Below are 18985 nucleotides of genomic sequence, written 5' to 3'. Positions count from 1 at the left end.
GTTCTGTGACTAGGCGAGGGTTAAACGGGTGAGTTGCTAGGCAGCGCTGTTCGTTGGGCTGGAAAGGCCCGTTCCACAGAGTATCTCTAAATAAAGTAAAAAAAAAAATCAAAATAAACGTACGAAAGAACAGCTCACTGGGAAATAAGTAAGGGATGAGATTGATAGGATTGGGTTAGAAACTGGCATGGGATTGGCGGGCCGAATGGCTGTAAGTTAACATGAAAAATACAACAGCATATAGAAGGTGAATTCCTGGAATGTAAAAAAGATGGATTTCTGGATCATTATGGAGAAGGTTATAAAGACATACAGGACACTGATGCCAACAATTGAGTTAAAAAGGGACCCCTCGGAAAGAAAACAATATTAATATGGAACATTACACCAAGTTCAGAAGCGGTGCAGCTCCGTCTGAAACCAGAGTTTCACTCCAAACCACAGAAACAATCGAGACATGATCAGCATGTCAGTTGGTGTAGACTGGGAATGAATCTACATTGGAGAGTATGACAGTGGACAGAAATGGTTAATATATAAAGAAATATCGTGCAATTTTCAGTAAGTATACATTCCTTTAAGGTGCCAAAAACAACAGGAAAAGCGATCCAATTGTGAATTGGACATGAATGTTATTAACTTTAAGGAAAAGGCTTAAAAAGTTACCAGAAGGAGTGCAGAAGGTCTGGGAATTAAAGGATTTTTTAGAATTCGGTACAAGATGATCAAGAAATTGATAAGTATAGGGAAAATGGACTAGTGAGAATAACTAGTGGGAAATATCAACAGCAACAGTAACAGCTTCTGGAGGATGTAACAAAGTAAAGATTAATAAAGGTTAACGAGGGCCCTTTTAGACAGAGACAAAAGAATTTATAACATGGGATAAGGAAATGGCAGAGGAACTGAACAAGCACATGTGTGTGTTTTTTTTAGAAGATATAAAAAATTCCTTCCAGAAATAGTGCAGAGTCAAGGGTTGAGTGCAAATGAGGAAACACAGTATTCAGGAAAGATCCCGGCAGAGAAGTGAAGGGTCCGGAAAACTGGCCCCAAGTTCTCTACCCCTTTGCAGCCGCTCTACACCCCATTCGTACATTGCTACTCACCACTCACATTGATATCATCAACAAAGGGGTCCATTGCATTGATCCTCTCAGCTGAATTATTGATGTAGGTTGAATAGCTGGGACCCAACCACAGAAGCCTGCCATAGTCCACTACTACGACGGCCCATTTATTCCAAAACCTACTTTTTTCCATCTGCTAATAAACTATTAAAGCACATTACCCCCAATACCATCTACTTTAGTTTTTCCCCCCACTAACCTCTTGTAAGAAATATTATCAAAAGCCATCTGCAAAAATTAATATCCACTGGCTCACGGGTGTTAGTCTGACACCCACAATTCTATCTGCTGTATACTTCCCTCCAACCTCCTCTATCTACAAGAGGCACAAGATACTGGAACCTGAAGCAAAAAAGAACGAACTGCGAGAGGGTTGGGCAGCATCCGTGGAGGGAAACGAACAGCTGGCATTTTGGGTCCAGAATAAACTGGACTCTCATATTCCATCATTATACTTACTGCCACACACCCCCCTCCCCTGGCAACCCTCAACCCAGTTCAGATTCAGCCACTCGCCTACACATTTGTGCAATTTAGTGGCCAATTAAACAGAGGGGAAGAGGGTGTGACTATGACCACAAGACATAGGAGCAGAATTAGCCATCTGGCCCATCAATCATGGCTGATCCTTTTTTTTAATCTCCTCCTCAACCCCAGTTCCCGGCCTTCTCCCCGTAACCTTTGATGCCATGTCCAATCAAGAACCTATCAATCTCTGCCTTAAGTACACCCAACGACCTGACCTCCACAGCTGCATGTGGCAACAAATTCCACAAATTTCACCACCCTCTGGCTAAAGAAAATTCTCCGCATCTCTGTTTTGAAAGGGCGCCCTTCTATCCTGAGGCGGTGCCCTCTTGTCCTAGACTCTCCCACCATGGGTAACATCCCTTCCACATCTACTCTGCCTGGGCCTTTCATTATTCGAAAGGTTTCAATGAGATCCCCTCTCATCCTTCTGAACTCCAGCGAGTATAGACCCAGAGCTATCAAACATTCCTCGTATGAGTTTTTAAAGAAGGACAAATTGTGACAAGAACTCAGTGAAAATAGCCAATGTTTCATGTTGAGACCTTCAGGTGGTCTAAACCCAAAACATGTCCCTTCAGTTGCTGCCTGGCCTGTTGACTTTCTCAGCAGTCTATCTTTTTGTTCCAGCATCGACTTGAAACATTCCCAAAAGACTTCAATGGATCAGTCAAACATGATTTTCCCTTCATCTGGAAATCTGAATTGAAAACATAAAATGCTGGAAACACTCCGCAGGTCGGGCAGTATTTGTGGAAAGAAAAACAGTTAATATTTCAGATCAAAGACCTTTCACCAGAACAGTTATGATAAGGGGTCCTGGACCTAAAACGAAAAGGGACTAATCAGAAACAGGGAGGGAGAAATAAACTCTTTCAAATTGAAAAAGTCATATCTCTCTGTTGATTTCTTTGTCTGACTTGCTAAAGTCTGGAAGTGATTTGCCTCAAATTGATTTGCAGTTAGGCATTTAACTGCCTTGCATACCCGGATCAGAAGCTGAGTTGGCCCCTCAGAGATGCTATAAAACAGACACAAACAAAATGTTGCAAGCACTTGTAATGATTTGCAACTCCAGAAACTAATCGAAAAGAAAAACACGGGGACCAGGGATAATGTGTCTACTTTGTTTTACTTTATTGTCACATGCACCTATGACGTGGTGGCGCAATGACGGATGCCATTCACGTACTTTTACATAAAGCCCGTAATCAATTATGCAAACAATAAATAATGCTTAATCAAATATATTTACAATATTCCTCATTACTGAAATATTAAACACACACTTCTTTCTGTTTAGCTAGAAATTCCAACTCAATATTGAATGCATCTCAATTTATGTAAACTAGATACACACACACACACACACACACATATATATCACTCTACTTTGAAACCATCTGAGGTTCTGGCACCTCCTCTGTGGTGGTTTTAGGAGTTGACTCTAGGACTGCAGGAAGTGGCTCTTACAATTCTCGCCACCTTGATTCTCAAATAATTGACTCTGCTCCCCTCAATTGATCAATGTGTCATCTCCAGATGACATCAGACACAATCTCCACTGTGGAGGAAAGAGGCCCAGTCCTGTCCTTAATCTTTCCAAGTACCCACTCTTGATCACCTCTCTAGTCTTTCGTCAGGAGTGCTTGTCTAGCGTGAAACATTGAACTTCCCTGTTTGAGGAGCCATTAATTTGTCTCAGCCGTTTGTCCTGCATACTCTTTCTGAGATTGGGTTTGAGGAGATCAAAGTGTGAGTCCAAGGGACAACCCAGGAACTGCTTAGCTGGTGAGATGTTGGTTGTGGAGTGTGTTGGATTGTAATATGCAAGGAGGAAACTTGTGAGCTTCTGATTCAGTCTCAGTGTAGTGTGGTTTGCTGACATTGCTTGCAGTGCGATCGTTAGACTCTGGACAAACATATCACCAAGCTTGTAGCTGGGTGGTACGGTGAAGAAGAGAGAAATTGTCTTTAAACTCAGGAGAGAGCATAGGCCATCAACTTTTTGCTGTAGATGTTTCTGTAGCAGGCAATTTCTTTTTTACGAGATCGACGCTCAACCCAGCACGGATGGAAAGCATGCCAGGGGAGCTGGCTGAGTTCGAACTTGGGAGCCTTTGCTCCAAAGTCCGGCGCTGATGCCACTATGCCACCAGCCAGTGGTACAGTGCAGATGTAATATGTCTTATTCCATTCATTTTCAGGAATGACTGAAACTGCTCCACAACAAACTGCTGCTTGTCCCTGACGAAGTATTCTGAAATTTATGCCTATGAATGGTCTGGCAAAATTCATATGGATCCTCCGCCAGGGCAATGAGGGCCATTCCCAGATATGGGGAAACACTTCTTGGCACTTTCTGAACTTGTTTGCATCCTAAATAGTGTGAAGCAAGCTGCTGGATCTGCTGATCTACCACAGGCTACCAGACAAAGCTTCAAGCAACCCTTTCATTTGACACTGCCGCAGTAAGGGAACGTGATGCCAAGGCCATGGGGCGTTCACTTCCATCACTCATAACATGTGACATGACTGCACCTATACCATAAGGCAAGCTTCACTGGATGATGTGGATCATAACGTCTGAGTACAGTGTCCGACGTCACTATCTCATTTACCCTTTGAAAAGCCACCTCACACTGCTCTGTCCAGTACCATTTCTTCTCAATCAATAGTAATAAGTTCAACAGCTGAAGCACAGGTCTGGCAGGAAATTGTTATAGTAATTGACAAATTCTAAAAAAGGACCACAACTTGGAAATTTTTTCAGCAATTTGTGTAATCCTTGTGCAACAATAGTGTAACCACAGGAAGTGATGCTTAGTTTAAAAAATTCACACTTCTGTTGCATTGTGCTATGAGCCCATAATCTTCTAGTCTTTTTAACATTTTTCTTGAGATTTGGGAGATGTTCCTTGTCATCCTCACTGATAACAATGATGTCATCCAGATAACACTGTGTCCCTGGGCAGTTTTGAGCACCTAGTCCATAGCTTTCTGCCAGAGTGCAGGTACAGATGCGACTCCAAAAATAAGCCTATTATCATGATAAAACCTTTCATCAGTGCTTACAGTGAGAAACACTTTGGACTCTTCTTCCATCTCCAGCTGCAGATAGCCTCAGCTAAGTCCACTTTGCTGACGTGTCTCCCTCCAGAAAGGTTTGCAAAAATACCCTCTATCCTGTGCAAAAAGAATTGATGGCACCTTAAAATCATCAAAAATCCTGACAGAGCCATTCATCTTAGCTACTGGGACCTTTGGCATTGCCCATGGGCTCCACTCAACCTTGAAAAGAATTCCGTCAGCCTCCATGTGATCTAGCTCACAGACCACTTTATCACGGTTGGTGTAAGGAACGGATGGGCTTTGTAAAACACAGGTGTGGCATTTTCATTTAACACCATTTTATCCTTGACATATTTGAGTTTTCCAATGCCATCCCTGAACACTGTCGTGGCATTATCCAGCGCCTTTCTTAATTAACTTTCAGTTGATGCTATTGCAGGGACGTAGCATTCAAATGCAGGATGGGTCTCCAATCTTGTTGTAGTTGTCTCAGCCAATCACAACTCTAGAATGCCGGCCCTCCTGCTTTTACCACATACAAGCCCTATGTGGCTTGTTGGTCGTTGTAATTCACTGTTAGGGATGTTATTTCCACAGGAATCATCCTTCCTCCAGTATAAGTTCTCAGTTGGATATTTATAGACTTCAGGTCAGTATCTTTGAAATGCCATTCAAACTTATGTTGTGGAATGACTGAAGTAGCTGAGCCAGTGTCCAAGTCAATGTCAACTAATTTGCCATTCACTTCTGGTACAAGCCATATTGCTCGTCTCCAGTTTGTTTTCATATTGTGAATCTCAAGGCTACTCAGTCCTGTGCCACTCTCATTATTAACAGATTTTTCAACAACAGAGTTCTGCCTCTAGAGCCACTGCTTGCTTTCCATGCAGTTCATCTTGTATAAACATCACTCCCTGCTTACAAGCTGTTCTTTTCACATCATTTCCTGCATGGATTTCGACTTGACGCACACACGGTGGAAAGACATCTATCTCCATCTCCTCTATTTGCCATTGAAACCAGCAATATCTCTGAGACTTGAGCTTATTATTATTGGTAAAGGTTCAGTAGATGAACTTTGAAGGAAATAATATGTTTACCGTTCATTGCTTTAAACTATCATTGTGCTACGAGTTCACTCTCGTCCATGGCATAGTTATAGAATGCTACGTGTGTATAGGGGTGTATGGGGTGGTTGGGTCCTGACTAAATATCAGGAAATGCCAATAGTGACTATATGGCTTCTCCCACTCGAGACAACTCTGGCTTCACGTAGGGCTTAGGTCTGGATGCACCCTGTCTCACTAAAGGAGCTCTGTCTATGGCGAGTGTTTGGTGCCAGAAAAATAACCAGATCAATGGTGGTGGTGTCATCTAAAATCACTGAAGTCTCCGGCAGCAGGGAGATGGATTCCAAGCTTTGGTGGAGGATTGCCTTTGGGTGAGGTCTAGTGTATGATTCCCAACTGGGAACACAAGTAGAGGTCAAATGCTCTAGTTAGATGAGCACTGCGGCAACAGAAGCCATTGGCAAACCACTGTTGAAATTTATGCCTAGTCAATCATGGAAAGAAACAAAAGAAGGAAACCAGACAACAATGTGAATGGGGTTGATTCTAATCAACAGAACAACACCTCGCTCGGTAGGGGTAGCCATGTGCTGCAGGTGACACCAGACCGTCATCCAGAGACTGTAAGCAATAGGGAAAGGCTAACGGTAACAACATGGAACATCCGTACACTTTACCAGAAAGGGAGGATGGACAACACATTAAATGAAATGAAAAGGTTGGAAGTTGATATCTTTGGCCTGTCAGAAATTAGGTGGACTGACAGTGGCAAATTCACTAAGAATAGTTCTCTGATAATGTATTCTGGAGGTCAACAGCACATGTATGGAGTTGGAATTATTTTAAACAAACAAGTATCAAAATGTCTTATGGGATATTGGGCGATATCCGATCGGTTGCTTTTAGTTAAATTAAGGGGTAAACCTTTTAACATTAGCATAATCCAAACCTACGTGCCAACAAATGATGCGGATGAAGAAGATATCAACAAGTTCTATGAAGATCTCGACAGTGCTTATGAACAACGTAAATTTCAGGATATAAAATTAGTTATGGGAGATTTTAACTCCAAAGTTGGACAGGAAAGAGTTGTAAGACCCTTTGGATTAGGGGAGAAAAATGAAAATGGAGAAAGGTTTACTGATTGCTGTGTCAGAAACAACCAAGTGATCACCAATACTTGGTATAGGAACCATCCATGTGGATTGTGTACATGGATTAGCCCTGGAGATAGAAGGAGGAATCAGATACAAAGTAGGTTTAATGACCATTAATGAACACTTTAGAAATAATACCACAAATTCTAAAGCCTACCCAGGAGCAGACTGTGGTTCAGATCACCATCCAGTAATAGCTACCATCAAAACACAATTAAAGAAACTGAAACGTGGAAAAAAGAGAAAGAAGTATATGTTGGGAGAACTTAAAAAGATAGCATACTTAAGCAACAATTCAAGACAGCTGTAGGAGAACACCTCAACGAAAATGAAACAACATCTATTTGGGACGGATTTAAGTATGCTATACAGCAATCAGTTGAGGAGATAATCCCAGTACAAGAAATCCAACACACCAACAAAGGGTGGATAACACAAAAAATTCTAGATCTGATGGAACAAAGAAGGATAGTGAAGAATAATGTACAATACAGAGAGCTCGACAGGCAGACCAGACAATTGTGCAATATTGCAAAGGAAGAATGGCTGACTCAAAAATGCAATGAAGTAGAGGCCATATTAACAACAGCAAAGAAATGCACAAGAAAATTAAGGAAATTACTGGAATTAAGAAAACCTCCTCTACAGGATGCATAAGATCAGCAGACGGATCCATACTAACAGATCTAGATAAAGTATGTGAGAGGTGGATTCAGTATATGGAGCAGCTGTTTGAGGATAATAGCGGGGAACCCCCAGATATCAAACACCCTAATTCTGACTCACCTATTACCAAAGAAGAAATAACTAAAGCTATGAAAAGCATGAAACATGGTAAAGCCACTGGACCTGATGAAATTTCAGTGGAAATGATACAAGCCTGAGAAGATCTGGGCATAGATATTCTTTTTGAACTGTTTAATGGCATATATGAGTCTGGTGTATTGCCTGACGATCTCTTGAAATCAGTGTTTATAACTCTGCCAAAAATTCCTGGAACTATTGACTGTGAGAATTATAGAACAATCAGTCTTATGAGTCACATAATAAAGATTTTGTTGAGAATTGTGCTGAGTCGAATTAAAAACAAGGCCAGAAACTTCTAAACTGCAATATGGGTTTGTTGAGGATAGAGGAACTAGGAATGCAATTTTCATACTACGAATGCTTTCAGAAAGGGCAATTGAATATCAAAATCTAATGTCTTTTTTGTTTTATTGATTTCACTAAAGCATTCAACAAAGTACAACATGAAAAATTATTTCAAATTCTCGCTAAACATTGATGGAAGGGACCAACAACTGCTTCAGAATTTATATTGGAACCAAACAGCGGCGGTACAAAGTGATGATAATATAAGTAGTTGGACTAAAATTCAAAGAGGAGTTAGACAGGGACGCGTTGCCTCACTGGAATTATTTAATATCTATAGTGAAATAATTCTCAGAGAAATAGAAGGCCTAGATGGGATAAAAATTGGAGGTGTTAACAGCAACAATATAAGATATGCAGACGATACCACCCTAATAGCAAGTGCTGCAGAAGATCTACAAATCCTCCTAGACAAAGTAGTACAAACAAGTGCAGATTTTGGTCTAACCATCAACTGTAAAAAAACAAACGTATGGTCGTATCAAAACAGCAGGATACTCCCAACTGCCAATTGTACATCAGCAACCAAGAGATTGAACAAAAGACCATCTTTAATTACCTTAGTAGCTTTATATCACAAGATGCTAGAAAGTAGAAATTGCCAAAACCAACTTCCAAAAAATGAAACCCATTTTTACCAACAGACATATTTCCATGACAACAAGGCTTAGGCTACTAAAATGTTACATCTGGTCAATCTTGCTGTATGCTTCCGAAACATGGACTATAACACCAGAACTCCAAAGGAACTTAGAAGCAACAGAAATGTGGTTTCTTAGAAGAATGCTGAAAATATCATATTTGATGATGGTTGTCTCTCGGGGTCAGAGGAAGACCTCGTGCAGTCATCTGTGGATCCGTATGTGGCTTTGGAGGCCGAAGGCTGAAGCACACATGCAGTTGCAGGTTGGACATGGAATGGCTGTTGGTAGAACAGGTGCACACACAGCTTTGTAGCGTCGGTCTCGTGCTGCTGCAAGGCACTGATTTCGGTCATCCTGAGGAGGCTGAGGTCCTTTAACATCTGCTGGACGACGCTGAGGATGTTTTATGAGTCTGTGGTGGCCAGTGCTATCATGTTTGCTGTTGTGTGCTGGGGCAGCAGGCTGAGGGTGGCAGACACCAACAGAATCAACAAACTCATTCGTAAGGCCAGTGATGTTGTGGGGATGGAACTGGACTCTCTCACGGTGGTGTCTGAAAAGAGGAGGCTGTCTAAGTTGCATGCCATCTTGGACAATGTCTCCCATCCACTACATAATGTACTGGTTGGGCACAGGAGTACATTCAGCCAGAGACTCACCCCACCGAGATGCAACACAGAGCGTCATTGGAAGTCATTCCTGCCTGTGGCCGTCAAACTTTACCACTCCTCTCTTGGAGGGTCAGACACCCTGAGCCAATAGGCTGGTCCTGGATTTATTTCATAATTTACTGGCATAACTTACATATTACTATTTAACTATTTATTACTATTTTCTATTACTATTCTATTACTATTTATTACTATTTTCTATTACTATTCTATTACTATTTATTATTTCTATGACTATTACTGTTTACTATTAGTAATATTACTATTACTATTTCTATTACTATTTATTATTTATGGTGTCACTGTAACAAAAACCAATTTCCCCCGGGATCAATAAAGTATGACTACTACTACTACTACTCCTCACAGTCAGATGCAGCTTTTCCGGTCAGGGCGCACCACGCAGCCCTATCGGCTGCGGACTCCTCAAGTTGTTGAGGCTGGGGGACTGCCCATTTGATGTGTGATTTCAGATTGTCTTTGAATCTTTTTTTGGAGCAGCCCTGATTGCGACCGCCGTGCTGAAGCACACCGTAGAGCAGCTGCCTGGGGATTCTTGTTTCACCCATGCAGATTACATGCCAGTCCAGCGTAGCTGGGCCTGGAGGATCCTTGCCTCAATGCTTGTGCTGTTGGCTCTGTCAAGGACTTCCTGGTTGGTCATTCGGTCCTGCCGTCGAATCCTCATGATCAACCGCAGACAGCGCATGTGAACCTGCTCCAGCTGTTTGATGTGGCTGCGGTACAGGGTCCAGGTCTCGCAGCCGTACAGGAGAGAGGTGAGGACCACAGCCTTGTACACCTTGAGCTTGGTTCAAAGCTGAATGTCCTCGTGCTCCAGAACTTTGACACGGAGTTTCCCGAGTGCCTGGCTGGCTTTCTGGATCCTTGCTATGATCTATTTGTCAAGGGATCTGTCACTGGAGATGGTGCTTCTGAGATACTTGAAGCTCTCCACATTCTTCTGGACAGTGCTGTCGATGGTGATGCATGGCTGAGGAGAGTGACTGTTTGGTGCAAGTTGTAGGAGAACTTCTGTCTTATCGAGGCTGATTGTCAGGCAGAACAGCTTTGAGGTTGTGGAGAACTCGTCGACAATCGAAGGCAGGTGGCTCTCTTGATGGGCCATGAAGGCACAGTCATCAGCAAACAGGGCTTCAGTGATGAGCCTCCACAACATTTTGGTCTTTGCAGCAAGGCGTCTCAGGTCAAACATCGATCCGTCTAGGCGATATCTTATGTAAATACCCAGGTCTAGGTCCTTAACAGCATACTTTAGCAGTTGGGTGAAGAAGACGTTGAAGAGCACTGGTGCTAGTACGCACCCTTGCTTCACGCCATTTGGGATGTTGAAAGCCTCAGATAGGGAACCATCTGAGAACACTTCTCCTCTCATGCCATCGTGGAGCAGGCGGATGAGTGTAGTGAATTTCTGCGGGCAGCCAAGCTTTCTAAGGATGATCCACAGTGCGTTTCTGTTGACCGTGTCAAACGCCTTCGTCAGATCAATGAAGGCAGAGTATAATGTCATGTTCTGTTCCAGGCACTTCTCCTGTATCTGTCTCACTGCAAAGGTCATGTCGACAGTGCTGCGTTCGGGACGAAAGCTGCATTGCGACTTTCATATCATATAGAGATAGGGTAACTAATGAGACAGTACTCCAACGTGCCCACACAAAAAGATCTTTAATGAGAACATTAAATGAGAGGAACCTTAAATTCCTGGGCCATGTCATCAGAAAGGGAGAAATAGAAAGCCTAACATTATAAGGCCGTATGCCTGGGAAACGCAGAAGAGGAAGGTAAAGAAAAAAATATATGGACACTGTGAAAGAACTAACAGATCTAAGTGTGCGAGATATCATTGACGCTGCGTGGGATCATTCAAAGTGGAAAGCTATGATCGCCCAAGCGTGTAACGCGCAAGGCACATGAGGAAGAAGTCATGTGTATATTACCTTGTTTAATGCTGATTGCGAGAATAAATCGATAATATTAGTATATTCTGTTTTAAATTTAACATGTGTTTTACTTAACTTTCTGTAGTTTCACAAAGTTTTCTCATTAAAAACCCTGAAGAAAACTTCTGGCTCAGGTGATGTTTGAGAAGGTGTTTAACTCCCTGCCTAGGTTTGTACACAACGCACTGCAAGTGTAGAAGAAACAGCATGCAGATTAGCGCTTTTTTTGGAACTACAACTTAACTTTTTACTTTTTTCTCTTCCCTGTGCAGTCCACTTATTTTTGTGTGCCCGACATGTTCTATGTAAGCATCCTACTGTGCTGCATCTTCTGCAAGTTTCGCCTTAAGCCTTCAATGGTCTGGTTTATGTGAGCCCCTGTCACAATTGTACTCAATTTGCTTGGCCAGGAAGGTTTCTGTTTAGACGTTGCAATTTTATTCATGGTCACTTTCTTCCTGACTGCAACTCAATTGCATCTCTGGCTGCGGATTCTATTGCTACAGCAATTTCAACTGCTCTTTTAACTGGGAGTTTTGTTTCAGTTAGGAGCCTTTTTCTAATGCTTATTGTAAGATCACACAAACTAAACGATGTCTCATTGTATCATTAAGACCATCACTGAACTGACAATGCTCAAATAATCTCTTCAATACAGCCGTATAAGCTGAAATGGACTCTCCTTCCTTATGATTCCTCTTTTTAAACCTAAACGTTCTGCAATCAATAATAATGGCTTCAGTTCTAAATGTTCCTGCATCGTATTCACTGCTCATTCTGGCTGGTACGGTTCAGGCAAACTGTATGCTTTCCCACCTATTACACTCAGTGACACTGGCACCTGCTTCTCACTGGCTATTTCACTTACTTCAAAATACTGCTCAATTTATTCAGTGTACATCATTCAGTTATTTGTTGTGCAATCGAATGCATCTATCTTTCTGATATAGCCAGCCATTTCTACTTATTTATTTATTATTATCACCTGATATTCACCGTTTATGAATCCATGTATGTCATATGTTTTCTGCCTTTTTAAGAAAAAACTCAACCGTCTTTCTCTCCTTCTAAATAAACACGTGTAGTCGTGTCAGGTTCATTACTACTGTAATGATTTGAAACTCCAGAAACTAACCGAAAGAAGAACACAGGAGCCAGTTCCTACTTTGTTTTACTTTAGTGAGGCGCGCACATATGATGTGGTGACATAATGATGTACCCCATTCACGTACTTTACATACAACCCGCAATTAATTATGCAAACAAATGGTGCTCAATAAAAAAATACCTTCACAGCATCACTGATATATTAAATATATAACAGCACTCAGCAGGTCAGACAGTGTCTGTGGGGCACGTTTTAAGTGGCAGAGGGTATGAGGTAGGAGGTAGGTGGGAGGGAGGTGAGCACGCCTGTGATAGAGAGCTGGCAAAGTGTATAGGTGGTGACAGAAAAGAGGAAAGAAACTGAGACAGAAGGGGACAATCATTTCTGTGGAGAGGAGAAAAAGCCGGTTATCTGGAATCATTAACTTCAGTATCAGTGCCTGAGGGTTTTCATGTCCTTAACCAAGAGAGGTGGAGCTCCTCTAACCTGCATTCGGCACCATTGGAACAACACAAGAGACGGAAGTCAAGATGGAGAATTAAAGAAGTAAGATACTAATAGCTCGGAGTCAATTTTGTGGACTGAATGGAGGTGTTCTGCACAGCAGCCGTAGTCTTCAGTGCCAAGGAGGCCACATTGTGCACATTGAATGCAGCACAGTAGACTGGAAGTGGTGCTTGAAATCTAACACACTGGCAAATTGCTTGTGTTGTTAATCCAGCGATGCTGACAGTAACCAGTCCAGTCGTGATCTTTTGCTATTATACAAAATTGCAGCATCGTGCATCAGCCACAGCTCTCCCACCTCCAGGTCAGAAGGTCATGGGTCCAGATCCCAATTCAGTTGTAGCAGACAAGGACACAAATGAAGAGTAGCACCATGCCCATTCCAGTAGATGAGGGGTTCCCAGCCTGGGGCACACGGACCCCTCAGTTAATGGTAAGGGTTCATGACATTAAAAAAAGCATTGGGAACCTTTGTGTAGATGCAAGAGTTGTAATTAGACTATTTTAAAATGAGTCCTCCACATTACAAAAGTGGGCTACATTTCAAAAGTCAGTCATTGGCTGTGAAGTGTTTTGGGACTGATTCTTCCCCAGTGTGACCATTTCATGCAGGAGTGAAGGAAATCTCCTGCCTCTGCATCTGGCAGTGGCTGTACATGCAACTTACCCAAAGCTGTCTGTTCACCAGACTCTCTCACACTGGCTAGCCTAACACACGCGATTCTCCCGCCATCCCCATCATGGTTAACCAGGTCAACTAGATGGTGACTAAGTTAAAGGAAATAGGATGGGACCACAAGTCAGCTGCTGAATGAATGTCAACAGGTGCACGAGAAGCAAACAGATCACACACGATAGGCAGCCAAGTGCTGCCCAGCAGGTCTAAACCAGAAGGTGGGCAGCACTGGTGAATGACTACAGTAGCTCTTGACATCCCAACCAAGAACAGGTATAGCTTAAAGCAACTTCAGTGTGCAACTCCTAAAGCAAGAATCCTTTCCACGGCAGCACCATCCTGCCTGTGGGCTCAGGAGTAACAGTCCGACCCACACAGCGTGACCTGGCAGTGCACAACATCAGTGTCAGTGGCGGCCCCTTGCCCACCCCTCATCTGCAGACAGCCAGAACAAGGTAACCGCTTGCTTTGCTCAGCTGTCGCGTACAAGTTGGCTGCCGCGTTCGCCCACGTTACTGTAGTGATCAGATAAACACGCAGCTAATTCCCGGTTATCTTGGCAAACTAAAACAAAATGTCGGACAGGTTTGGCAGACAGCAACCGCGCCACAAAGCCTCCAGACGGAGAAGGACAAGACAACGTGGTTATCACTTCTCCACAGTCGAACAAGCAGGAGGGTATTTGAAATTGGCTCAGGACCTTGACAAGCAAACAGTCTGCTGTTCCCCATACAAGCTCTGCCTTCCTGATGTACTGTAAGGTGCTCATGTTCTTTGGCAGAGTTTTCAACTAAAACCGACAGTGTGCAGAAGCAGGGGTGAGGACCAAACAGACTGAATAAACAGTCAACAAGCTCTGCACAAATACTACACAATCCCACAACTAGTGGATCAAATCAAACTTCCGAAGGTCCATCTGACTCTCTCTTATGACAGTTCGCACCTTCTCCCAGTGACTATGTGGCTTTCCTCCACGTGCCCTGGTTTCCTCCCACATCCCAAAGGCATCCGGGTTAGAGGATTAATTGGCTGAGAGGTAGAATCTGGTTTGGTGGTGGGGTGGGGTGGGGGGGGGGGGAGAGTTGAGAATGTGGGAATAAAAAAAAAATGGGTTTAGTGTAGGGTTGGTGTTAAAGGGTGCTTGAAGGTTAGTAGAAACTTGATGGGCCAAGAGGCTTGTTTCGAACACAGAAGAATGTGACAGTGCAGGGAACCCTTACTATTTCTATTGAAAGGGCAGCTCCGCTCATATTCACACAATAAGTGAATAACACAACATCATCCATCACACATTCCCATTACATTCTAAATTCAGTGATTATGCAGTGACCTCACATCTAGTGCAGTCACATCAGTGAAAGACACAGAACCAGAGATCACATTCAGCCAGGACCAGCAGGGTGAGCTTTCTGGTTTCCCACAGGCGGACACCTCAGACAGATTCAATACAGTCACAACTGGACCTGGGCCCAGAAAAGAAAGCTGCCCCTCTGCGAAGCGGCGTAGACAGGAGCCCGTGGGGGAAGATGAATCAATGCAGAACCCCACTTAGCACAGGGTGGACGCGGCTGCGTGACAGCTGAGCTGGGATTGCCTTGGCGCTGGGAGGAAAAGTCGAACTTGCAGCACTAATATCAATTATCTTAATGACAACTAGAGAAAAAATATGCATCAGCTCGAACCAGCTCTGCTTCTAGCTGAGCACACTCACTCAAAAAATCAAAACAAATTCTGTCTCACCCTCTTATTTGGAATCTGACTTATTACTGCAAACTTTGACAACGCAAGCTAGCTAAGATACTGGTACACAAGAAAACTGAAGCTGAAGATTATTACAGAGATACGCAAGAGTTGCAAATGAACCATCAGGTTCCTTTGAAATAATGTGGGTCCCTTTTCCAATGTCTAGTATAATCTGTCCAAGTACTGCTCACTGCTCCGGACAATTTAATGGTTTTAGACCGTATTTATCACGATTCCCTTTCAGTCTACCTGCATATGTCCACGTGACACTCAGTCCATACATCCCACTCCTGCCCAGACCACACCTTTGCAGAGTTGACCCTTTCAGTTGACAACTTCTCGCCAGCTCCATGGTTCCCTACTTGAAGCTCTCTCTCCTCTGCATTCCAGAAGGGAGGGGAGTGCACTGAAGTGCAAGGCAGGACCAAAGACTGGACAAATCAAGAACCCCCTGTAGGACTGCCCCAAAAGACAAATTATTAAATAGGTAAGGACTGGGTGAGGGGCGGGTATCAAACTGTCGTAAATCCATTCAAAATCGGCGGAAAGCCTAAACAGAAACAACAGAAAACCAATTAAACTGTCTCCCTGTTTCACCCCCATGAATCCACAGGACATGGAATCTTCCCAGGGGTCACCAATTGGGGTCAGCCTCCGCGCATTCATTAGGAATGTAGCGTGTGTGTATTTGAAGGTGTCGACTGCCAAAATAGTCATCCATTTATAAAATGTCAGCTTGTGAACTTGGAGGCCTCTGCTGATTGGTTGGGAGTGACCTAATGGTTTATAAATACAATCTCATTTCCCCATCCCCCACCCAAACAAACATTGTACCCTTCTCAGTTTCTGCAAATAGATAACAAACAGCAGTCTGCACGGCCTTGGCATTCTCCTCACATGGTCGCTATATCCTTTTACTCAACATAATCACAGCCTCAAATATTTTGGTGGCTGCGGTGATACAGCCAGCAGTGCCTGTGCCTCACAACTCCATAGACCTGGCTCCGGTCTGACCTCCGCTGCTGTCAGTGTAGAGTTCACAAGTGCCCTCTGTGATTGTGTGGTTACTACTACCATTCACTCCAGTTGCCTTCCACATCTCAAAATGGCCACTAATTGACCTGGTTGAAATCATGGGCGGAAGAGGACAGGGCCGAGGGGAGAGTAGAGTAGGCTGGGCCACCATGGAGTTAGTGGGCTGAAGGACCTCTATTCCCTGCAGTATCTCTTCATGATTCTATTTTAGCAGAGATTGAGCATTTTGGCAACTAGTAAATTGATTTATTATGGTTCACATACTGAGATACAGTGAAAAACTTTGTTCTACTTGCTGTTTGGACAAATCATTCCAAACACAAGTACCTTGAGGCAGTACAAAGGGAAAAACAGTAACAGAATGCCGAGTAGTATTACAGTTACAGAGAAAGTGCATTAAGGTAGGCAGATACGACGATGCGATATCCATGACATGGTGGATGGGGGAGGAGGGGTCAAGATTCAAGAGCTTGGTTCAGGAGTCTTATAATAGCCGGATAGAAACTGTTCTTGAGCGTGGTGGTATGATTTTCCAAACTTTTGTACATTCCTCCCCATTGACGGAGGTGAAGTGAGAATGACTGAGGTGGGTGGGGTCTTTTATTATGTTGGTTGCTTTCCCAATGCACCGTAAATTGTGGACGAAAGGTTAGCTGAGGAGAGGCTGATTTTCATGATAGATTGGGCTCTGTTCACGACTCTTCACTCTTTTTTGCCGTCTTGAGCAGATCAGTTGCTACACAAAGCTTTGACAAATACATTCAGGATGCTTTCTATGGTGCATCTGTAAAAGTTGATGAGGGTCATGGGGGACTTGCCAAATTTCCTTAGCCTTCTGGAGAATGTAAAGGCTTTTAACTCTGCCATCTCGTTGATCATTATTTACTTCTATTTTACTTTTCTTTAAAATCAGGTTATGAGCAATGTTACAAAGCGAGCATTTGTTTCCCTATCTCAAATTGTCCCTCAGTTTCTGGCCATTTGAGAGCATGTCAAGACCGTGGTCACAAATTATGTCGGTAAGGTTGGCAGATTTCCTCTCTAAAGGATAGTGGAGGTTATTGTTACCAAAGCTGGTTTCAAGTTCCAGGTTATCAGCTAAATTTTAAAACTTCAACTGCCACGATGAGATTTCAACTGAAGTCCATGCCCCCACATTGGCAGTAACCAAAACTTAAAAAATGCAAAAATCTGCAACAAACCCTGTCTCTTACAAATGTCTACAGACAGTAATACAGAGCACATCGACTGGTTGCGTCACCACCAGATTTGGAGATTCCACCGTGCAAGATCAAAACAGACTGCAGAGGGCCAACTCCATCACTGGGACAACTCCCCCCACCACTGAGTACACCTTCAGGAAGCTATGCCTCAAAAAAAGGTGCCATCCATCACTGAAGACCCTCAACATATGGGGCATACCCTCTTAACATCACAGCCATCAGGGAGGAACTACAGGACCCTGAAGACTCACACTCAATGTTTCAAGAAAAGCTTCTTCCCCTCAGTCATCAGATTTCTGAATGGTCAATGAACACACACACGCAACCTCGTTATTCATCTTTTGCAATATTTTGTTTTATAAATTATAGTAATTTTGTCTGCACTGTACTGCTGCCACAAAACAACACATCTCAGTGATAATAAACCTGATTCTGAAGATACTCAGTAGGTCAGTCAGCGTCCGTGGAAAGAGAATTTGAGTTAAACATTTCAATCTGAAAATCCTTGACCAGGACCTGAATTTCAACACGGGACACTAATTTTTGTTTCCTTCCATAGCTGCTGTCTCACCTGCTGAGTGTTTCCAGTCTTCTGTGAATTTATTAATTTAGATGAGCAATCTAGTCATTTAATCCCTACACCACCATCTGTCCATCAAAGACGCATGTAGGGCGGCTCAGGGGCATCGTGGTTAGCACAATACTTTACATTACCAGCAACCTGGGTTCAGTTCTCACCGCAGACTGTAAGGAGTTTGTACGTTCTCCCCGTGACCGTGTGGGTTTCCTCTGGGTGCTCTGGTTTCCTCCCACAGTCCAAAGATGTACCACTTGGTAGGTTAATTGGTCATTGTAAATTGTCCTGTGGTTAGACTAGGATTAAATCAGGGAATTGCTAGGTGGCACGTCTTGAAGGGCCAGAAGGGTCTATTCCACGCTGTATCTTGATAAATAAATATATAAAATACTGGAGCATCTAGAAAGTAATGCCTCTGTGAAAGAAAACCTAGTCACTAATCGCAAGACCACTTGTATATGCACTGTGACCACAGGTGTACAAGCAAGATATCTGGACTATAGAACACACAGTTAAATCAAGAATGTGAGCCAGCAGTGAACAAGATATGAACCACAGGTTGAACACACTTCAATATAGTTGAAAATGTGCATGAGAGAGAGATAACAAATTGTCATATACAGTGGATTCCGGTGAACTGGGACACATGGGGGCCAGCACATTTTGGCCCAGTTAAGTGGCTGTCCCAATTAGCTAAAGATTCATGAAAATAGTTACAAAGATTAAAAAAA

The 18985-nt window shown here is 43.1% G+C and overlaps 1 protein-coding gene across 1 annotated transcript in view; it reads right to left on the bottom strand.

Moving 5' to 3' along the window:
- LOC140195694 (transcriptional enhancer factor TEF-5-like) overlaps positions 1-10133 on the bottom strand; it is a 210672-nt gene extending 200539 nt beyond the window's left edge. Inside the window, exon 1 of the mRNA XM_072254407.1 lies at positions 10003-10133. Within this exon, the coding sequence (XP_072110508.1) occupies positions 10003-10133 (131 nt within the window). The remainder of the gene's footprint in view (positions 1-10002) is intronic.
- Positions 10134-18985: the final 8852 nt, after the last annotated feature.

This window comes from Mobula birostris, chromosome 3 (genome assembly GCF_030028105.1).
Source record: "Mobula birostris isolate sMobBir1 chromosome 3, sMobBir1.hap1, whole genome shotgun sequence".
NCBI lineage: Eukaryota > Metazoa > Chordata > Chondrichthyes > Myliobatiformes > Myliobatidae > Mobula > Mobula birostris.
This window is presented reverse-complemented; position numbering and strand designations above follow the sequence as displayed.